The sequence below is a fragment of the Pelophylax lessonae genome (assembly GCF_965119305.1).
Source record: "Pelophylax lessonae genome assembly, chromosome: 2".
Classification (NCBI taxonomy): domain Eukaryota; kingdom Metazoa; phylum Chordata; class Amphibia; order Anura; family Ranidae; genus Pelophylax; species Pelophylax lessonae.
The window spans coordinates 659,597,749-659,622,325 of record NC_138769.1 but is presented as its reverse complement, the minus strand read 5'-3'; the positions used below and the strand labels follow the sequence as shown (position 1 = coordinate 659,622,325).

General features: G+C 42.8%; 1 protein-coding gene across 1 annotated transcript in view; it reads left to right on the top strand.

The window, feature by feature from the left end:
- The window catches only part of GPD1 (glycerol-3-phosphate dehydrogenase 1), an 82,066-nt gene that overhangs the window by 47,107 nt on the left and 10,382 nt on the right, over positions 1-24,577 (top strand). The window contains exon 6 of the mRNA XM_082248467.1: positions 12,861-13,094. Within this exon, the coding sequence (XP_082104593.1) occupies positions 12,861-13,094 (234 nt within the window). The remainder of the gene's footprint in view (positions 1-12,860; positions 13,095-24,577) is intronic.

Here is a 24,577-nt window from a genome sequence, read left to right as displayed (position 1 = left end):
CGAACCCGATTCTGTTCGGCCGAAAAGTCGCTGTCGGTTGTCGGAAGCATCATACTAACAAGCCGACAATCGGCCGATCGTTCGGCGGCCGAATATTTACGGCCGACAATCGGTACGTGTGTACGGGGCTTTAGAAAAATTGACATTGCAGTTTGTTGTTTATGAGGCTGCGTAGCAGCAGACCAGTCAGGGTGCCCATGCTGACCGGTGTGTACAGCCAAAAGTGTATATCAAAATATCCATGCAGCAGAAAATATCGTGCCCTCTGCGGACATTATTTGATAAAAAATAGGATAGCTACTGCTTTAATAGTGCCTCTACTGTCACCATAAAATCAATAATATAAGTTGGAAAGCTGCACTTACCCTTATTTAAATAATATAATCCCCTTATAAGTAATAAACGAATTCTTAAATATCAACCATGCAAACAAATAAATAAATGCATTTAAATAATTAAGCATCAAATATACAGGTGCATCTAAAAAAAATTAGAAATTCATCAAAAATTTAATTTATTTCAGGAATTCAATTAAAAAAGTGAAACTCATATATTATATAGGTTCAGAAAGAGGACTTTGGACCACTGAACAACAGTCCAGTCCTTTTTGTACTTAGCCCAGGTAAGATGCATCTGACGCTGTCTCTGGTTCAGGAGTGGCTTGACACAAGGAATGTGACAGTTGTAGCCCATGTGCTGGATATATTTGTGTGTAGTATCTCATGAAGCATTGACACCAGCTGTAGTCCACTCCTTGTGAATCTCCCCCAAATTCTTGAATGGCCTTTACTTCACAATCCTCTCAAGGCTGTGGTTATCCCTGTTGCTTGTGCACCTTTTTCTACCACACTTTTTCCTTCCACTCAACTTTCCATTAATATGCTTGGATACAGCACTCTGTGAATAGCCAGCTTCTTTAGCAATGACTTTTTGTGACTTACCCTCCTTGTGGTCTTCTGGACAACTGTTAAGTCAGTAGTCTTCCCCATGATTGTGTAACCTACTGAACAAGACTAAGACCATATAAAGGCTCAGGAAACCTTTACAGGTGTTTTGAGTTAATTAGCTGATTAGAGTGTGACACCATGAGTCTAAAATATTAAACTTCTCTTGGACCGAATGTTGGGTTTTTACTAGCTTTAAGCCATATTCATCAAAATTAAAAGAAAGAAGTGCTTTAAAGGGTAACTCCACTTTCGTGGGGGAAAAAAATAGCAAATAAAGAAAAAACAATATAGGGTATACAATTGCAACACAAATCATATTGTAAATGAATGTTATTAAAAGTGACCTTTCCTTTTCAATCGTCAGCTGTTGTAATTTTCTGAAAATGTAATGCAATATGGCTACCTGGAGCTGTTCTGTACACAGAATGTATACTGACCACACCCCGGAAACATAATTTCCTGCTTGTGTGATTGGCTCACCAATTTTCCCAGAAGCCGGCTTAAGATACAAGTCAAATTTCTGGCATCCCCTGCAACAAAAATTGAATTTTTGGTGACATACTCCCAATAGGAACACATCTAAAGGGATGCAGGCCCAGCAGCTTCCCTCATTAGAGCTCTGCAGCTGCCACAGCTGATAGATAATTATGAAACCACTCCCATTTGACCCACTCAGCACAGAGAAACAAACAATGATTTCTTCAGAATAACATAATGTAGGAATCTACAACAACGTTTGTTAAAATCCTTGTAATGTACATAGATCACCGAGAAGGGAATGTTTTTTTTTTCAACAAAAGTGGAGTTACGCTTTAAATATCTCACTTTGTGTGTAATGAATCTATATAACATATGTGAGTTTCACTTTTTGAATTGAATTACTGAAATAAATAAACTTTTTGATGATATTCTAATTTTTCGAGATGCACCTGTATACTATGTTAGCCCTTATTAATTTTTTTGGGTGATGAACTTCTCAACACATTTCCCAGGCCAACTGGACTATTTTTTTAACCACTTACCGCAAACTGACGTATATTTACGTCGGCAGACTTTGCGGTGTAATACCGGGATGATGCCTCTAGCTAGAGGCATCATCCCGGTACCGTGGTTTACAGCCAATGATCGGCTTTCCGACGGTAACGACCAATACGGCTCGGGAGCCACTCGATCGTTACCCGGTGAGCGGTGGCGCCCCCCCTCCCGCCTCCTTCCGTGACTTCGCCCGGGCCCCCCGTCCCACCAGGAGACCCGAGCACCCAAGCGGCTTCGATGGGGTCTCCGATGACGTAACCCGGAGGCGGCGTCCATGACGTCACTTCCGGGTTACTCTGCTGCAAAAGGCTTCAGATTTAAAAACTGTATGCAAAAATGCCGTTTTCGGCGTTTTGCATACATGGAAGTGTAGTGGAGGGGTCTAGGGCCTTTTAGACCCTCGATCCCTCCATAAAGAGTACTTGTCACTGCATATTGGTGTTACAAAGGATGTTTACATTGCTTGTGACAGCAATAAAAGTGATCAGATTTTTTTTTTTTTTTAAAAACCTGTAATTAAGTTAAAAAAAAAAATAAATAGGGAAAAAAAAATTTTTAGCTGCCCCCGTCACGGTTAGCTCGCGCACGAAAAAAAACGTATACAGAAGTCGAGCCGCAAATGAAATCGGTGTTCTAACCACACATGTGAGGTATTGCCGCGATCGCCAGAGCGTGCGCAATAATTTAAAAAAAAGAGCTACACTCTAACTCTAAACTGGTAACCGTTAAAAAAATTTAAAGCGTCGCCTATTGAGATTTCTATTGACCGTAGTTTGTCGCCATTCCACGGGTGTGCGCAATTTTAAACCGTAACATGTTGGGTATCTATTTACTTGGCGTGACATCATCTTTCACAATATACAAAAAAATCGGCTAACTTTACTGTTTAGTATTTTTTAAATGCAGTGAAATGTGATTTTTCTTAATTGTTTTTTAAAAAAATGGTGTTTTAAAGACCGCTTCGCAAATACCGCATGACAAAAAATATTGCAATGACTGCCATTTAATTCTCCAGAGTCTTTGCTAAAAAAATATATATAATGTTTGGGGGTTCTAAGTAGTTTTCTAGGAAAAAATACTGGTTTTAACTTGTAAACAAAAAAGTGTCCGAAATAGGGCTGGGGCTTAAGTGGTCAAGAGAGATGCAGGGTTAAGTGTATACATATAAATCGATGGATAGGGATGGGATTTCTATGTTCCCACTTATTTAGCATTACATAACAAAAGTAAGAAATGGCTGGTTGTGTCCAAATCTGCCTAAGTTCATCCCTGTTCTCCAGAATAGTCTTCTATTTGGGTCTTCCCAATGCCATGTCCATACTTAGTGTGACTGTATCCATCCGCCTTCTTGCTGGTCTTCCTTTTCTTCGTCTTCAACTTTTCCAAACATAATTTTCTTTTTCAGTTAATTGGCTCTTCTTATAATATCTTTCCAATAAGGCAGATTCATACTAGTTGCATTTAAAAAAAAAAAAAAATTTAATGATTTTTTTTTCTTTTGATATTTATAACAGAAATAAAATTTGATCCCTTATTCCACTCCAGCCATAGAATAATGTATGGGTGGAGATAGTGCCTTGCATGGGCATATGTCACTGCTGACTGCACCAGAAATGAGGCTTATTATCCTTCCTCGGAGTGAAATCGCACAATTATCTAGCAAATGCTTGCCAGGCCTGGATTGTTTTTATCGCTATCATTATATGGAATTAAAAATTTCACAAATTGTTTTTATTGTTGAGGAAAAAAAAAAATCCTTGGCCCGATGATTATTTCTGCGGCATCCATCTGCTGGACTGGGGATGGAGCTGAAAACAAGTTTATTAACATAATGTCAGAACATTGCGCTCTGCTGAGCAATGAATTGGAGAAGACAGTTAACAGCTGTATAGGTGTAACAGGGGCACTAAATAGAAGCGTGGTGATTGAATCAGTTATGTGGAACTAATTTGGGTCAGCAGAACAAATAAGAGTTTGGGCGATCTTTTATGGTGCCTATTCACTGCCCACTGCTTTGTGCTGTGTGACACCCATGAGATTAGCTTGTGATAATTAAAAGTAAACAAATGATAATGAACATTGTACACGAGGAAGGTTTCTCCAGTTGGGCGAAATAACCAGATGGCAGGAAAATGTCAGAGCTTAAAGTGTATGTGAACTCTAACCAGAAATTCTATTATGCGCCTTCTTTTGTTCTGGTAACTATCCCATTGAAACTATTTTATTATATTTGTTCTACAAGTGAAAAAAGTAGCTGTCCAAGTAGTAGGGATCGACCGATTATCGGAGGGGCCTATTATCTGAGGCCGATATTCACTTTTGGCTATCGCTATTGGCCACAAAACCTGCCGATATGGCCGATATTGCTTCATGTGGTTGTACCACGTGAAGAGGCATCACCCCGGCATCACGTACCAGCTAGAGGCATCACCCCGGTACCGTTGTTTAGAGCCGATGGTTGGCTTTTTTGTAATGACAACCGATGCAGCTGAGCAGCCGCTCGATTGTCTTTACAAGGAGTGGGAGGGAACTTTCCCCCCTCCCGCCACCGTCTGCGGCTCACCCGGGGGTTCTATCAGAATACCACTACCTATCAGATTCTGCAACAAGAAGTGATGTTCAGACTAGAACAACTTAGGCCCCTTTCACACAGGCGATCCGATCCGACTGATAGTTTTTCAGGCGGATCTGATCGGATGCTGCTTGCATCCCTATGGGGCAGCGGTTGTCAGCTGAGACATCTCCGCTGACACCCGCTGCTATCCGGTCCAATCCTGTCCGTGAAATCCGGACGGATGGGAACCCTATTTTCCATCTGTCTGGAGGATCGGATCGGATGAGAACGGACAGGCGGTCCATTCTCATCCGATCTCCCCATAGAGGACAGCGGGGATCTGACAGCTCCGTCTCTGCACACAGAGCAGAGACAGAGCTGTCACCCGCCTGCTCAGCGGGGATCGGCGGATCGATCCCCCGCTGAGCAGAACGGACTCCGTCAGGCGTTGCACCCGTGCGAAAGGGGCCTTACTGTGTATGCCCCATGCGTTCCAATATGGCCGCTTTGCGTTCCAATTTGACAGAACACGAAGCAGAGGCGGACATCTTCTTACACCCATGCAAGTCTTCAATTTTACAATAATTTTAGCAATGAACTCACCTTATATACTAAAATAGACTATTTCATTGCGACTGAGTGTACCAAGATGGCCGTCACCGCATTTTACCTGCAGGTTTCTCTCTAGATTATTATTTAACAATAATATTGGAAATGTAATAGTGTTATTCAGTCTATAAGGTGAGTTTGCTGCTAAAATAAAAGTAGAATTCAAGACTTGCGTGGGTGTAAGAAAATGTCCACTGCTGCTTCGTGTTCTGTCACATTAGGAAACATATTGAAATGCATAGCGGACATGTTGGAACGCATGGCGCATGCACAGTAAGTTGTTCTTGTCCGTATGTCACTTTCAGTTGCAGAATCTGATAGGTAACGGTATTCTGATAGAACACCAGGTCTCCCGTCCCAATGGGAGACCCGAGCAACCAGCCGGCATGTCCGCCAGCTGGCTGAAGACTCGAACAAAGCCTCATTCGGCTCTGATCAGCCATCACTTCCGGGTACTGGAGCCTTAAAGGCGCCAGATTTAAAAAAAAAAAATGACAGCTTTCAAAACAGCCAAACATGGCATTTTGAATGCTTTTAAAGCGGAGTTCCGGGCACAAAATCGATCTTTTTTTTTTGTGCCCGTCCGCTTGTTCACCTTCACCTGAAACAGAATTGGATAGTTAGGTTTTTTTTTTTTTTTGTACTCACCTTGTAATTGTAGATCGAAGATACTCACCTATTCTTCACTTCCTCCCTCTGTGCCGCGGCTCCGCCGTCACTTCCGGGCTTGCAATGATTCCTGGGAGCTGAACGTCATCGTCCCAGGAATCAATGCGACGGCACCGGCCCCGCTCGTCACTTCCAGGGCGACGCCGCATTCTCTGCTAAACAGCTTCTGTGCATGCCCAGAAGCTGTGGAGGAATGCGGCGCCGCCCCGGAAGTGACGAGAGGGGCCGGTGCAGGCGCATTCTGGGAGAAGAAGACGCGGAAGAGGATCGCGCCGGCTTCAGCTGCCCACAAGAGAGATGGAAACGCTGTGGAAGAAATTTTATAAGTAAGTATTTCTTCTTGCAGGTAAGTGTGAACCGGGACAGATCAGAGGCTAGCCATTGTGGAATGTGCTAGCCCTGACTGTCCCGGGGTATGTTTATTAAAAAATGGTTTCTGTGCCCGGAACTCCGCTTTAAGTGCAGTGGAGGGGTTTGGGGTCTTTTAGACCCCCGATCCCTCCATAAAGAATACTTGTCACTGGCTGGTATTTTCAGGAGCTTTGTCTGAGCACCAAAATCAAAGCAACTTTATCTATCATTACTATTATGTACTGGGCATGTCACAGCCACATAAAAATAAAATCCAGCACACTGTATGTTTCCAGCAGTTTCATTGCTGGATATACACAAATAGCTTGTTTTCTGTCCAAGGACAAAACATAATAATTGCGTCTTCTTCAAATGATCATGGAGCAGCTGGAACTGCCGGGAAGTACCCAACTGGGGTGCAGCTTGTCACAGGGGCACATTATTCCTTCCTACCGCTCGCTAGTCTGTAATTGTGCTTAAAGCTGAATTATACTTTACAAAGAAAACATTCCAGGCAGGCTTTTTATATGTAAGTTGAGCTGCACATGCGGAGTCATCATGGCACACAGAGACCATCTTGACGATGTAAGTTGAGCTGCACATGCGCAGTCATCTTGGCACACAAGGACCATTTTGGCAATGTAAGTTGAGCTGCACATGCAGTCATCTTGGCACACAGGGACCATTTTGGCAATGTAAGTTGAGCTGCACATGCAGTCATCTTGGCACACAGGGACCATTTTGGCGATGTAAGTTGAGCTGCACATGCATAGTCATCTTGGCACATAGGGACCATCTTGGCAATGTAAGTTGAGCTGTACTTGCGCAGTCATCTTGGCACATAGGGACCATCTTGGCGATGTAAGTTGAGCTGCACTTGCGCAGTCATCTTGGCACATAGGGACCATCTTGGCGAAGTAAGTTGAGCTGCACATGTGGAGTCATCTTGGCACACAGGGACCATCTTGGCGATGTAAGTCGAGCTGCACTTGCGCAGTCATCTTGGCACACAGGGACCATCTTGGCGATGTAAGTTGAGCTGCACATGTGGAGTCCTCTTGGCACACAGAGACCATCTTGGCGATGTAAGTCAAACTGCACATGTGGAGTCATCTTGGCACACAGAGACCATCTTGGCGATGTAAGTTGAGCTGCACATGCGCAGTCATCTTGAAACACAGCGGCCATCTTGGCGATGTAAGTCGAGCTGCACTGTCAAAATACAAAAGCTGCAGCAGAATATATATCTATCTGCAACGTTAGCATGGATAGAGGATTCTGGTCATTTCTTTTACGCTGACCCTGTAGGCTGAATGGAAAAAAAAATCGATGTGCGTATGGCCATTTTTAACGTAATTTTTGTATGAGATTGGATGAGATTTGGGGGGTTTAGGTATGCAATGGCCACAGACATTCCCCTGCTAATTGTTAGGATTATCAGTAGGGAAAACTCTTAGTACTTTCAAACACAAAACCTTTGATTTCACAGATAATACATATAAAAAGCCTGCCTGGAATGTTTTCATTGTAAAGTATAATTCAGCACAATTACAGACTAGCGAGCGGTAGGAAGGAATAATGTGCCCCTGTGACAAGCTGCACCCCAGTTGGGTACTTCCCGGCAGTTCCAGCTGCTCCATGATCGTTTGAAGAAGACGCAATTATTATGTTTTGTCCTTGGACAGAAAACAAGCTATTTGTGTATATCCAGCAATGAAACTGCTGGAAACATACAGTGTGCTGGATTTTATTATTATGTGGCTGTGACATGCCCAGTACATAATAGTAATGATAGCAATGATAGATAAAGTTGCTTTGATTTTGGTGCTCAAACAAAGCTCCTGAAAATATAGTCATTATTTTGTGCGCAAAGCCACACGATGATTCCATAATCACTGCATGATGGCCATGTCTTATCTTACAGCTTTATTACACATGTATAGGTCAGCTCCACTTAAAGTTATTGACCAGAGATGTATAGTAACTAAGTAGAACTACTTCACTACTGTACTTAAGTACCGAAAGGCGGTATCTGTACTTTCCTGGAGTAGAATTTTTTTCTCCTACTTCCACTTTTACTTCGCTACATTTTGTCGATGATTTCAATACTTCTACTCCAATATTTTTTTTTTGGTGCTGCATAGTTAGTCGTTAAAATTATAAAAATGACCACTGCCAGAACAGTAGATGGCAGGTTTCATGAAGCTCAAAACATGTGTATTATCAGCGCATATGAAAATAAATGCTAGTGTATGTATAAATAAAAGCTGCATTTGAAATAATAAAAAACAATATGATGTTCAAACTTTTGACTTCTTTCTTTAATAACTACATAACACAGTACTTGTACTTTTACTTTTAGTACTTGAGTAGCAATTTTTTTTTCAAAACTACTGGTACTTTTACTTTCAGTACTTGAGTAGCAACATTTTTAAAAAAACTACTTGCAATACTTAAGTACAAAAAATGTTGAATACTTTAGTACTTCTACTCAAGTCACTTTTTGATCGAGCACTTGTACTTTTACTCAAGTATGGGTTTTCGAGTACTTTATACAACTCTGTCACTGACAGTCCGAATCACATAATAAAATGTATTAAAGTCCGCAGCAGTCAGAAAAAAAACATCCAATTGTGAGTTGCAGCAGTGGTTGTATATTAGGGATCACATTTTATGAATGGGCTTCTTGCAACAAAGTGCTTTATTAAAGTGTATCCATATCCAAAACCTTTGCCTATTGGGGGAACAGTTAGAATATCCGTCAGGTTTGTATTGTCTGTGTCTCCCCAGGGTAGATTCGCCCCTTTCTCTATTTGACTTGGGGAGCATTGTGTCAGTGGTACAGAGAATTATGGGAAATCCAACATTTTACAGTCGTCACTGAACAGCAGCTAGAGGGGACACCTGTTCTGGTAACAACTCTGTAAGGCCCATTTCACACAGGCTTTCCGATCCGCCTGTCAGTTTTCAGGCAGGCCAGATCGGATGCTCCATGCATCCCTATGGGGCAGCGGATGCCAGCGAAGACATGTCTGCTGACACCCGCTGCTCTCCGATCCTGTCCGTGAAATCCAGATGGATGGAAACCCTATTTTCCATCCGTCTGGAGGATCGGATGAGAATGGACAGGCGGTCCGTTCTCATCCGATTCCCCCATAGAGGACAGCGGGGATCTGACAGCTCCGTCTCTGCACACAGAGCGGAGACGGAGCTGTCATCCGCCTGCTCAGCAGGGGTCGATCCCCCACTGAGCGAAACGGACTCCGTCAGGCGCACCGCCTGTGTGAAAGGAGCCTAAAGCAGGTTCGCACTAGATGCGGTGCGAATTCACAGCGAATTCACTGCAAATTTGCACCGCATAAAAAAATGGCAGCCTGTTCATGCGAACTGATTAAGTTAACAACACCGGACAATCAGTTTGCAAAACGCAGCGCAGATTTGCAGAATCGGATCGCATGGGTGTGAACACCTATGTGATCCGATTCGGGGGCGGACAAAAAAGGGTCCTGCATGAGTTTGGTCCAAATGCTATGCCAATTCAGCCATACAAACTCTATGGCTGAATTGGCATTGTACAGACATTGCATGTGATCTGTCTGGCATGACACTAGTGTGAACTGGCCCTGGGAGGGGATTTCTCCTGACTTTTATTTTTTCTCACATCCTGTTGTGTTTCCAGGACAAAACACAAAGGGCTCTTTCAGACTTGCAGTGCCCTCTGAAAAGCAATCTGTGTTCTGAACAGTTTTCAGAGAGCATTTGACAGGTAGTGAGGAGGTGTTATATTGCCTCCTCACTGCCTGATTTAACTCTGTAATGGTCATGGTTGCGGTGTGATCCCATTGAACTTAATAGGCAAGTTTGGCAAGCTAGAGCTACTTGTCATTCTCTGCTCGCAGGGTTAAAAATGGCAAGGCATGTGTACAGCCCTGTATTATAGTTCAGGGTTAAGGAAGGATAAAACTGAGGCTCAGCCGCCCTTATCACCACCTGTCTGAAAGAGCCCAAAGGGAAATCTCACCAAAGGGACCCAATGGGCTAAAAAAATTACATTGACAGTAATGCTCTATGCAGCGATTTATTAAAAACAAAAAAAAGAAAGTTTGGATTATACAATATGCTATATAAACTGAACAAAATTATAAACGCAACACTTTTTGTTTTTGCCCCCATTTTTCATGAGCTGAACTCAAAGATCTAAAACTGTTTCTATGTACACAAATGGCCTATTTCTCTCAAATATTGTTCACAAATCTGTCTAAATCTGTGTTAGGCCACTTTCACACGAACAATCCGATCAGATCCGTCTGTCAGTTTTTTAGGCGGACCTGATCGGATCCTCCATGCATCCCTATGGGGCAGGGGATGTCAGCGGAGACATGTCCGCTGACACCCGCCGCTATCTGATCCGATCCTGTCTGTGAAATCCAGACGGATGGAAACCCTATTTTCCATCAGTCCAGCGGATCAGATGAGATCAGATGAGAACGGACAGATGGTCCGTTCTCATCCGATTCCCCCATAGAGAACAGCGGGGATCTGATAGCTCCGTCTCCACACAGTGAGCGGAGACGGAGCTGTCATCCGGCTACTCAGCAGGAATCGGAGGATCGATCCCCGCTGAGCAGCACGGAGTCCACCGATGGAGACGGACCGTGTGAAAGGACCCTTAAGGTCCGTACACACGATACGAAAATCGGAAGTAAAATTTTGTCCGACGAACGATCTGCCGATTTTCGGATTGTTGTTAGTATAGTGCTTTCGACAGCCGATTACAAATTTTCGGATGACAAAAACTGAATGTGCAGGCTATAAAATTTTTATCGTACATCAACACAACGTCTGATTTTCGTTTAATTAGTACAGTTTTTGTCTGAAAAAAACAGTAACTGGTGTGACCAACATTTGCCTCACGCAGTGTAACACATCTCCTTCTTGGTGATACGTTGTGGCCACTGCAGTGTTCTTATGGCTTTAATCCTGAACAGGGTGAATAAAAATCGATGATTTAAAAAAAATAAAAGATTTTTTTTTTTTAAATTTAAAACTAATTTTATTTATTTAAATCTCTTTTTTTTTATTTTTATCGAATTTATTTTATTTAAGTGCTTTTGGAGTAAAAATCTATCTAAAGATAGTTTTTTTTTATTTAAGATACATTAATATTTAGTTTATTCAGCATTAAATGGAGCTTAGTTATGTAGCATGAGGCTGTATATTCTGCAATATTTTTTAACAGAGAGATATTCTGCAATATTTACATTTTTGGTAAACTCATTCAATGAATCCAAGCTCTGCAAGCTGAGATAAAATGCATTGTATTGATGCATTCACACTATTTCACGCTAACTACCAGCAAGATTGAGTCCTTACATTTAAAGTGCACCTGTCATTTCAGATCCATCATGGCAGCGCCTGTTAGCGGGCATCCACTCACCTGCTGCCGCTATGTCCCTCACCTTATTGAGTCACTGCCGCATTACTAGCCGTCCCATTAAAGTGAATGGGACTGTCAGTGAATCAACAGGGGGTCCGTTGCTTGCATGTATGCAGTATATTTTCCAATATTGATGTGTAAACCTCTCTCTTTGTATTTCCGCTGTGTCTCGATGTGCTGTCGCCGTGATGTGATATGGCCCCTCCCCCTATTCTTTAAACTTGGAATCTACTGTTTTGCATCCAACTCCCCCCCCCCCCTTTTTTTTTTTCTTTCCTTTCTTTTGATAATTATAAAAAGATGTTCCTCCTGTGTGTAATACTACCATGCACATTTTGAGGATTGCAATTGGTATAAAGCACTCTAGTGATCACACAAATTTGTAATCAAAGTTTGAATGTTTGAGTGACGCATTGCTATGCAGTGTTGTAGTCTTTTCTACTAGAAAACTTATCTGCTTATGTTGTTTTGTATTCTTTTGTTTTTGAAAAAGAAAATAAAAAAATAAAAAGAGATTCTAAAGCAAGATTTACTGAATTCCGGGAAAGAGGTCCACCATGCTGTCGCAAAATTGGTGTAACTTTTTTTGGCTTATATGGAACTTCCGTAAACCCTGCTCCAGAATCTACGTTTCATTGTGCTGGTTTTCTCTTTATAGCTGCCTTTTATATATCTGCCTGGAGTTTAGCAATTAGTCTGTGTCTAGAACAGCCTTTTTCAACCAGGGTGCTTGGCTTTCTTGGGTCTTCAGGGGTGCCTTGGCAAAATGCCTAAAAAATGCCCCAAATTACCCAAAAATTGCGTACAAGCCAGCGGATGGATCAAGGCTACTTTTTTGTTACTCAAAGCTACGGGTTTCATAGTGCAGCATTACAACCTTGAATGCTGTGCAGGCTGATGTCATTGGTGGAAAAGAAGGACATTGGGCACTTGCACAGCATCTTTGATTGAACCCCCCCGCCCCTCTCTGTTAGCATTGGGGGTCACGTTAGCTGCAAGGGGAAGAAAAAAAAAAGAAAGAATTGCTAAAATACCAGTCAGACACCCAACATAAAGCACCTATAATGTTGGGTGTCCTACTTGTGTGGAGCTTGTACTACTATAAGTTTAATTTTTTTTACATTTTAGAATAGGGTGCCTTAAGATTGTGCATAATTTTAAAGGGTGCCTTGTCTGGCAAAAGGTTGAGAAACATTGGTCTAGAAGACATCAACCCACCCAAATGACAAGTAACTGAAATACTGTCCTTCCATTTCAGAACATTGTCGCAGTGGGAGCTGGTTTCTGCGATGGTCTTGGGTTTGGAGATAACACAAAGGCTGCTGTTATCCGGCTCGGGTTGATGGAAATGATCGCCTTTGCCAAACTATTTTGTGCCCCACCGGTAACATCTGCCACCTTCCTGGAGAGCTGCGGAGTTGCTGATCTGATCACAACATGTTATGGAGGCAGAAACAGAAAAGTTGGTGAAGCCTTTGCACGCACTGGAAAGGTAGGAATATATAGAATTATTCTTCCACCATTATCTTGCCGTGGATCGTTGTCCTACATTGTGAAATGTTTCTGGAGAACTGAACAGGTTTGCATAATAAAAGTTGACCAACTCCTTTATCATAAATGTAAAAAGACTTTGTGGAGAATTATTCGCCATGTAACTAAACCACTGATAAGCGCTGGCACAGCAACTAATTGGACAACAGAATTAGTTTTTCAGTTTTCATTAAAGAGTTCCGGCCTCGGAAGCAACTTTGGGCCACCCGCTTGCTTTAAATCCCCTAAAAAACAAATGGATAATCCCGATTTTTTTTCTTTACTTTTTTGAAGAAAGTATACTCACCTTCCTTCTACTTCCTCCCTCTGCGGGCGCGGCCCGCGCTGTCACTTCCTGCTTGCGTTGACTCCTGGGAGCTGAACGTCATCATTCCCAGGAGGAGTCAATGCGCCTGCACCGGCCCCGCACGTCACTTCCGGTGCTGGCGCGTCATTCTCTGAAGCTGTGCAGGGATGACGCGCCTGCACCGGAACTGAAAGGACACGGAAGAGGACACTGAAGAGGATGCCCTCACTTCAGCTGCCCACACCTGAGATGGCAGCGCTGGACAAGAAATTTCAAGGTAAGTATTTCTTCTAAAAGGTAAGTGCGACCTGGGACAGTTCAGAGGCTATCCATTATGAAATGTACCAGCCCTAACTGTCCTGGGGGTATTTTTATTGAAAAAAATGTTTTCGAGGCCGGAACTCCGCTTTAACCAGTATCTTGGAAACTTTATAGATAGGCAACTGCTACACTAATATTGATCAGTGGTTTCAAATGAATTAGCGCAGTAGGGGACAGACACAAAAAGATACACACAGCATTATTCCCAATAATATTTCTGTTTATTCTGGTCATTTGAGGCTTTTTTTAAAAACCATGCTTAGGTAGAAAACATATTAAGATTACAATTATAGGCAGGCTGGTTTCTTATCAGCGTCTCAGGAATGTGAGTACATGGCAGAAGAGCATAAGTATAATGCCAAGGACGTTGGCTGCAGTGGAGAAAATATACAAAATGAAATACATTTATATACAGAGTTTACCATTTATTTTACACCAGCGGTAAAATGAATCTTACAGTCACTATAGTAAATGGCTCTTTTTGCTTTTACCATCATCCTAAATAAAAAGAAAGCCCCATAGGGTGGGTCACTTAATCCTGGGGCCTGTATAGAGGTAATTAATAAAAAAGGTGCAAAAAAAAAAAAGGTTAATATTCTCTGATGCAAAATATATACTGCTTTTAGGTTTTTTTTTTGGCACAATTTAGGCAATGGTAATGGAATCTAAAAGCCTGCAAGGTGCTTCAACACTTTTCATTTGTTACAGTATCTGCATTGTTTTAATGCTATTTTCTTTTAGTAGAATAATGTTATATAGACTATTTCCACAGGGTCCACCTGTAAGACTTGGTTTACTTTTGTAATGTTATAGACTATTCTTTACCGTGACCCAAGTCACACAGCAATGCTAAAACTAAAGTGATGGTGGAAGTCACAGGGCAAATCAAATGTAAATTGCCCATATTATAGCATGTTAGAATAGTAAGCACGATGAGAGCATTCCTGATTGGTTGTTATGGATTACTGTGCTTTGCATATTACTCTTTTCATTAACAATAAACTTGTTATCTTTGTTGGAATATCCAAATCTAAAGTTCCTGTTCCGCAAGGCATGCAAGTTTACAGCGGGGGTCAGCAACCTGTAGATCACGGACAGGTGACTGGTATATCGTGGTCTGGGCTTGCTGACCCGCCATTCCAGAGCATTAGAGTGCAATGCAGAGGGACTACTTGTAAAGTTGGAGCTGTAGTAGGGTGCAAGAGCTGCATAAGCCGATGCCTCCTCTATAGTGCTTGCTCCTGTCCCATGCAGAGTGATACCAACTGCACTCCTCTTATCCCGGCTAGCGGTCTCCGGAGTGGTGCCAGCAGCAGAAAAGAAGAGATCTTCAGATCAATGCAAAAGCAACAGGGGCCTAATTCCTGCTGCGCATGTGTACACCCTTGGCTGCTGCAAAGCATTGCAACCAGGATCAGTGGGTGGCTTTCAGTAATAGAGCTGGAGGAAGTGTAAATGGACTATGAATGTGGTGATCATCTCACTAATGTTCCCTATGAAAATTTCAAAAGTGACAGCGTCTATAAAAGTGACAGGGAATGAGGTGTTAGACTGGGGTGCAGTGGGGGTTGGGGGGGTCCTGTTTGCACCATGTTGCATGTTACACCCTAAAAAAAGATTGTGTTAGCCCTTAAAGCGGCCTCTATACCTTAGCAGAGGAGTAGCAGAGCACTTCTTAATTTGTGACATCCATGGAGACGGGGAGTGGAGGGGAGTGAAATGAAGGACATAGTGGTGATGAATGCCTGCGACAGGACCAGTGGCTTGTATTAACCCCTGCAACACTGGGAGATTACCGCTGAGGGTATATGGGGGGGGGGGGTGAGGGGGTTTTGTATTAGGACAGAAGATTTCAACTAAGAGAGCAGCCACCAGCACAAGGGGCACTTCTCATTGAATGTAGGTACTGCCCCTTGTGCTGTTTTAAAAAAGAATGTAACTAAATGTAGGATTTACCTCTAGGTCTGTTGTAACCGATTTAACATCTGATTGTCTGTATTAGGTTGTTGCACTGTGTACACGTCCTGTGCTCTCTGGAGTATTAGACAGAATAAACCTATAAGTCTCTCCTCTGGTATTGGGTTTGAATTTTGCAATATGGTCCTTTGCTTTGGCTGTACGTTGCTTATTTATTACAACATACACACTGTAATGCTGTCAGCTGGCATCTGCAGGCCGTTCTTTGGATTGTTGTGAAATCATGACTCTTGTCTAGATATAGAGGGGAAAGTTTAAGCAAATAAATCCACAAAGTGTAGCCACGCTAGTGAAAAAATAGAAGCAGCAGCTTCCAGTGAATTGTCACCAAACAACAAATATTATATATAACAAGCTGCGCAAAATAATGAAATAAGTGGATAACAAAATCCGTGCAAATAAATAAACACAATGGTCTGAAATAAGATGATCAAAAATTGACCAATGACATCAAATAAATAAATGAATAAATGAAATGGCAATAGTCCAAAAAGTCCCAATTAAAAAAAAGTGACCCAATGTTCAGAATATTAATAAATGGTGCTGTGTGATTCATCCACTGCCAGCGATCAATCCGCCACCAACTGTAGGTCTGCTTACCAGAAGCTGAGTATAATGAGGCTTATTAATCACCAGGCGAATGGGTTTTCCAATAACAGCAGGACTTATATGGACCAATGAGACCTGGGGGGATGTCCACGACCGGAGGTAAACAGGCCGTATGTGTCACCTGGATGGCAACACTTATCCAACCTCAAAGTCCGTGGGTAAATAGAGTAACCATCATAGAAAACAAAAGCATAGGAGGCTTCATAGTGTAAACCGTTGCACAATTTATTATAAATAAAGGAGAAACACTTACATAAAAGCAGAGTATAAGCGCTAAAAACAAAGCAGCCGGCCGGCTGGAATGTTCGCCCCATCCTTCCATATTACGTGGGTGACGGCAGCATGCCGTGACCCGACGCGTTTCGTCACAAATGACGTCTTCCTGGTGTAAGACGGTCATGGATATCCCCCCAGGTCTCATTGGTCCATATAAATCCTGCTTTCTCAGCAGCTGCTCTGTCTCCGATCTGTGTGCGGAGACGGAGCTGTCAGGTCCCCTCTGTTCTCTATTGGGGAATCGAATGGGAATGGACCGTCTGTCCGTTCTCATCCGATCCGCTGGACAAATGAAAAATAGGGTTTCCATCCGTCCAGATTTGACGGATCGGATGTCAGCGGACATGTCTCCGCTGACATCCAATGCCCCATAGAGATACATGAGGCATCCGTTCAGATCCGCCTGAAAAACGGACAGGCGGATCTGAAAGGTCCGCCTGTGTGAAAGGGGCCTAAAACACCAAAGGTTTAAAACACAGCCTCCATCCTGTTTGTATACATGCTCAATACTGTATGTAAACAATCCCAGCATAAATAGAATTTATTTTTTTAAATATTGGAACGTTCATGTGATCACACAGCTCTGGCCTCTTTGTGTCAATTAGCGGCTGCTGTAGCTGGTTGGAATAAAATACCAACAACGGAGAAGCAATGTGAGGGACGTCATGGCTCTGTACAATTCATCCCTGTTGTCGAGCCGCTCATTATGACACATGGGAGCCAGAGCTGTGACATCATGAAAAAAAAGTATTTATGCAGATTCTTTTTGTACATCCAGTATGCAGCATCTACTGTGTACAGTATAAGCAGTAGGGAAGCAATAATTTAAACCTTGCCTATTAATTTAACTGAGCCAGGTAGGAAACTGCTGGGTAAATGTGACTGCATCCAGCTAAATGCACTCACTGATTAAGTATTCATATGGCGGGGGGTGTTGTGGCTGTCACAATAGCTGGCAGTGGAGATTCCTCAATTAACGCTTGTTAGTATGAATGGAGGAATATATTAATTTTCTCTCATTCAGCCCGTGGGCTGAAAAAGAAGAATCTACATGTGCTTGGCTAGCCTTACACAACCACATTCACAAAAAAAAAAAAAAAAAAAGCTGTAAGAAAGTGTAAATGATAAAAATTAAATTCCTACCCCTCTCCGCACTAATACAACATTTCTTGGTAATAATATTATTTATAATTTTTAAGACCCCAAACTAAAAATGAATGAATAATTATTAAATACAAATTATTTATAATATTATTCACTTCCGGACCGCCCACCGCCAATTTACGTCAGTACTTTGACATTAAATACCGGGGTTATGGCAGCAGATAGCTGCCATAACCCCAATATTTTTTGAATCTGCGGGCTGTCCTCTTTTACATAAGGGTGGTCCCAGCGGCGGATTCGCCGCGGGATCACCCTTACGGTGTGGCGGGAGAGGTGCTCACCTCTTCCAGATCGTTTTCCCCGCTTACCGGACCCACCTGCAATGGGGAAAACGATCCGGCCAGCGCTCAACTCTATGATGGCCCCCACTCAACCCTATGGTCTTGAAGGACCGGAGCGACATCAAACGCCGTCTCCTAGCAACGCATTTAAAGAGACAATTTTTTTTCATCATGATTTTTTTTTTTTTTTTTTTGTGTAGATGTGAGGTTTGAGGTCTTTTTGACCCCAGATCTCACAATAAAGAGGACCTGTCCTGCTTATTTCTATTACAAGGGATGTTTACATTCCTTGTAATAGTAATAAAAATGATCAAAACATTTAAAAAAAAAAAAAATGTGTAAAAATAAAAAATGATAGATAAAATAAATAGGAAAAAAAAATTAAAGCGTCCTGTCCCCGTTAGCTCGCGCGCAGAAACGAACACATAGGCAAGTCCCGCTCACATATGTAAACGGTGTTTAAACCACACATGTGAGGTATCGCTGCGATTGTTAGAGCGAGAGCAACAATTTGAGTGCTAGACCTCCTCTGTAACTCTAAACCCGTCACCTGTAGAAATTTTTAAACTGTCGCCTATGGGGATTTTTAAGTACCTATGTTTGTTGCCATTTGCACGAGTGTGCGTAATTTTGAAGCATGACATGTTGGGTATCTATTTACTCGGTGTAACATTATCTATCACATTATAGAAAACAAATTGGGCTAACTTTACTGTTTTCTTATTTTTGAATTCAAAAAATGAATTTTTTCCCAAAAAATTGCGTTTGGAAGACCGCTGCGCAAATACGGTGTGATAAAAAATATTGCAACAATCTCCATTTTATTCTCTAGGGTCTCTGCTAAATATATATATATATATATATAATGTTTGGGCTTTCTAAGTAATTTTCTAGGTAATTATTAAAAAAATGAGCTAACTGTTATCTAGAGTTATGGAGTTAAAGTTACAAAGCCATGGAAATGTACATCTGTATGTAGATATCTTACACAGTTACATACTCACAGAGAAAGGAGAACGATTGTGTTGAGAAGTGCAAAATATAGCTAATAAAGTACCTTCATCCCAATAAGATAACAAAGGCAACAATTGCCCAAGGGAACGCAGGGAAAAGGGGGACACGGGGGAAGGGGATTTTAATGGTACCGTAGAAATTTAGTAAGAATATTTAATTAAAAGGTTTATTTATTTGACATATACAGTACATTGTTAAAAAATATAATCATGATTACAAATATAAATGCACATATTTTACCTGACATACTCACAAAAAAGATTGCTTGTATCATTTGTTAAAGCATACCTAAACCCAAGAACAAAAATGTAATTTATGGCAGCTCACCAGTGCTGAGATGTGGTTTCAGCATTCGTTTTCATTTTTCAGGTACATTTTCTGCATGTACAGAAATGTACCTGTGAATCCTACTAGTGGTCCTGTGGCCTTTTAACTTCCTATGGACAGAACTGAACACTCAAAGTATGTTATCAGCGTTCTCAGCTATCTTCTGTGAGATGGAGATGATACAAGGGGAGGTGTTTTGTAGTCCAAATTATAAGAGCAGCCTAGGGTGACAAACCCCGACCCTTCATCGATGCAGTACAAAGAGTAGTCATTGTCACTCTAGGATAGAAAACTGACAGGTTCACCAGGTGAAAGTAAAGGGAAAAAACATGAAAAAAGGAAAACAAATGCAGCCACCTTATCTAAGGACTAGTAAGCTGCAATATATTACATTTCTCCTTGGGGGGTTTATCAGTGTTAATCAACCTTTTTGCAGTCAAGGGACCCTTTTAAATTATGGACAGTCTCAAGGCACGAAATTCTAAATAGTTTTACATATTGCAGCAAAATCTACATGTAGGACACTCAATGTTAGAGGTGATTTCCAAATCAAATACACTGGTACTGCCTAGTATGCCAATGTTTCTCTCTCCCTCAATTTCTCTCCATCAACTAATGTCACCCCAGTGCCGAGAGAAGGGGCAGAGGAGGGTCAAAGAAGGATGCTGTGGAGGCAACAGACATCCTCCTTATTATCTGATGCCATCATTGGTGTTAGGATGGCAGTGTCTAGAAAGTCGTAACCCGTGGCTTTGTGTAACTAAAAGGCAGGCTTGATCCACCTCCTGGCTGGTATACAATGTGTGATCAATTTTTAGGTATTTTGTCAAGGCACCCCTGAAGAAACCTCAAGATACCCCAGGGTGCATGGGCACCCTGGTTGAAAAAGGCTGATTTACACTTTAGTGGACCTGTGAAACCTCAGTTATCAAGTCCTCAGAGAGGGAGTGTCTCAGAATGAGTGTCTGGGGCATCCTTTCTCTACGAGGGGTCCGTGGAGCCCTCGGGTTCCTTAACCCTTTTGCTGCCAGGTCCATATGTCTATCTGCGGGCCACATTCGCTCTCCTCCCCATCTTGCTGTTACCTGGACACTGACATGTATGATGCCACTTCCAGGTCAGGCTCTCATTGTCCCAGCTAGCATAGCCGGGAGAGGATATATCGCAATGTGATCTGCATTGCAATACATTCAGTGAAGCCCAGAGGAGACATGTAGGGTCTCATTAAAGAGAACCTGTCACCTAAAAATAATCACATAAGGGACTTTTTGTCCCCAATGTGATGAAAAAAACAAAAGGTAAAGCAGAAAAATATTTGCCAAAAAATAAAGTTACATCCAAGCACATAAAATTCCCTCCCCCCCCCCCCCCCCCCCATAAAACATTTTTCTGCAGCCCCTCATCCCCACACATACACACGTACGAACGTAAACACATGCTTTGGGGGCGCCTACGTATTAAAAAAGGTTGATTGCGATACACATGTTACATATTGTTGCCCACGCCGGAGTGAAGCAAAAATTCTAACACAACACCTCCTCTGTAACACTAAACTAATGGCCTATAGGGGGCTTTTGAAGCATCACCTATAGAAAGTATAGGGTACTGAAGTTTGTCGCCATTTCACGGGTGCACCAAATTTAAGTGTAGCACTACTACCCTCCCTTCTAGATTGTAAGCTCTAACGAGCAGGGCCCTCCCATTCCTCCTGGATTGAATTGTATTGTAACGGTATTGTCTTCCCCCACATTGTAAAGCGCTGCGCAAACTGTTGGTGCTATATAAATCCTGCATAATAATAATAATACTCTCAAGGGAGCTGCTGGTGACGGGTTCCCCTGGGTTACCATTAGCAACGGTAGAACATGTTTCCAAGGGATTTTTACCTCAGACAAGGACCAGTCCTGTTTCTTTGGTTTTTATATTTTATTAGGAACTTGGATAGGAGAAGGGATGAGTTGGATACTCCAACTGAACAAACTATGCACAATAAGCAGGGACGACTTGAATAAATGCTGGTTAACGCTGAGTAACACTGAAATTGAGCTAGTCACCGCTAAGCCGCTAGTTTCAGTCTGTCACTTCTGTGACGCAGCACTGAAGCAATTCTCTGAGGTAGTCTGTACTCTAAAGCAATCTGAACTGTACTGCTGAACAATTTCCAGGGCCCTTCCTTGCACCCCCTTTGGTTCCTAATCTTCACGGTTCACTGCACGGCACCCCCTTTACTGGAACACTCTGAGTGAGCTGGCTCCTTGATCCCCTGACTTCTCTGGAATGGTCCCCTCTCTTAGGCAGACCCCTAGGCAGCTCCACTGGTCAGCACACTGGATCCTCTGCAGCACAGCTGAACCCCGGGTCCCTAGGCCGACCGCCTGGACCACCTTCCTCTGCAGGAGGAGAAACAGCTGTCTAGCTCCTCCTGGGACTTTTCTCCCACCAAAAGACACCCTGTCACATGCCCCCTCCTATTTATGTCCAATCCCAGGATGCAATACAGGAATGCCCTCCTACTGGAACTGACATAAAACAGAGTGTGCCACTGGCTGGGTTTCCTCCACTGTCCAATGAGCTCCCTCATTGGCTGCAGTGGGGACATTCCCTCAGACCCAGTGAATCACACCTGGAAACATGTGACAGGCAGAACTAATAGATCAGGCTCTCCTGATAAGCAGCAGAAAATAGATTATTTTACCTAGCACCTGTCTAGAAGGGTGCTGCATCAGGTTTGACATGTTGGGTATCTTTTTACTCAGTGCAACCTCATATTTTTTTTTACTACAACTTTGGGTATGTTATTGGGTTTGTTTGCCCTAAAATTCACTTTAGTGTGTTTTTTACTGAAATGTTGCATTTCCTAGACCTTTGCAGTAATATCAAGTGAAATAAAAGGGTGTCTGCTTTCAGAAAATATAGAATATTTAGGGGTTTTATGTAATCTCCAGGCCTAAAATTATTTTTTAACCATGTGCAAAAAAACAAAAAGGTTATAATATAACTAAGGCTTCTTTCACACAGGCACTCCCTGTATGTCCGTATATCATCCCATCAGTTTGCGGGTGATATACGGACATAATGTAAGTCAATGGGATTGCAGATGTCAGCGGATGACCATCCGCTGACATCCAATTTGTGTCCTTTCAGTTCTGTTCCTTTTTTTGGAACGGAACAGAACCCTATTTTTCTTCCGTTTAAAAAACGGAAAGGACGCAAAATCGGATGTCAGCGGTGTCATTCCCTGACATCCACAATCCCATAGACATGCATTATGTCCGTATATCATCCGCAAACGGATGGGATGATATGCGGACAAACGGACCGGATGACACAAGTGTCATCCATGTCCGTTAAAAAAAAAAAAGTGCCGGAGTGGACCAAATACAGTCCGCCCCGTGTGAAAGGAGCCTTAACCACCGGTCACTGTATATATACGGCCAGGTGGGAGTCTCGTCCTTCTGATCGGACATTCTGGAACGTCCTTCAGAAGGAGCGAGATCGCGCCGCCGCGGGCACGCGCAGCGGCGCAATCTCGATGTGCCTGTGTCCCTCGGACACAGCGCAACAAGATACGGCAGGAGGGCCCTGTGATTGGCCCTCCTGATCACAAGACAGCTGTGTCCAATCACAGCTGTCATGTAACGTAAACACAGCCGTTGTAGCGGCTTCGATCTCTTCTCCTCCTGACAGATCCTGTCAGTGAGGAGAAGAAGAGAGGATCGATACTGCAGCCGGGGGGGGATCAGTGAGTATTTCTTATTACTCACTGATCACAGGGGGGGTCTGTGCTGCTAATCAGAACATTGATTACCAATGCAGCCCTGGGAGGGGGGGTGCCACTAGAGCCACCAGGGACGCCCACCCATGACCACCAGGGATGCCCACCATCATGGCCACCAGGGATGGCAAACAGGGCTCAGAGAGCCTGCCAGCGGTGCCCTCCCTATCAGTGCTGCCCACCAATGCCATCTATCAGTGCTGCCCACCAGTGCCCATTATTGCCATCTATCAGTGCCGCCCACCAGTGCCCATTATTGCCCACCAGTGCTGCCTATCAGTGCCCATCAGTGCCGCCCATCAGTGCCGTTCTGTGCCGCCCATCAGTGCCATCTATCAGTGCCCATCAGTGCCGCCGATCAGTGCCCATCAGTGCTGCCTATCAGTGCCCATCAGCGCTGCCTATCGGTGCCCACCAATGCTGCATATCAGTGCTATCTATAATTGCCACATATCAGTGCCCATCAGTGCTGCATATCAGTGCCACCCCATCTGTGTCTCCTCATCAGTGCCTGTCAGTGCGGTGTCATCAGTCCTCATCAGTGCAGGAAAAAACTTATCTATTTACAAAATTTTATAACCTAAACAAAAAAACTTTTTTTTTTTTCAAACTTTTCCGTCTTTTTTTATTTGTGCTCCAAAAAAGAAAAAACCTGGCGGTGATCAAATACCACCAAAAGAAAGCTCTATTTGTGGGGAAAAAATGACACAAATTTGGTTTAGGTACAGTGTTGCATGACCGCGCAATTGTCATTCAAAATGCAACAGCGCTACAAGCTAAAAGGGGGTTTAAGTGCCCAGTATTGAGGTAGTTAAGGTAAAACTTTTTTTTTCTTTTACCATTACTGTCTGTATCATTGAAAGTAAAAGTAAAAGAAAATCCCACATTTTGGGTTGTCCTTAGTAAAAGTAATAGAGGGGAAAGCTTCCAATGGAGACACTAGTTCTGGTAACCTGGGGGTCCCCAAAGATTTCCCTTAATTTGCAGGAATTTCCTCTCACTTCCTGTTTGCTCTATCCAAAAAAAACAAAAAGTTTTGCCTTTAGTTCTACTTTAAGCAATGAGCAATATCTGCCTCTTAGATAACTTCCCACTGAGAGCTTTGTTATTTTTAGCTATCTGTAGGAGGGAGGGGGGATTGTTCACAATGACCACAAATATAAGAAGCATTCTTCCCATTAACCATACCACTGATGTACCATGAGCTGTAGATGGAGTAAATATCAGCAGGGGTTCCCTCCCTGGGGGCTGGAAAGTTATTTCAAGGATTCTTCCATGTTCAAAAGGTTGAGAAATGCTGGCCTGAGGTGTCCATTGGAGTATTGCTGTCCTTCTCCCATTCTGTACTGGGAGACTGGAAGAGGAAATCTGTTTGGCTGTTGGGGCAGCATAGA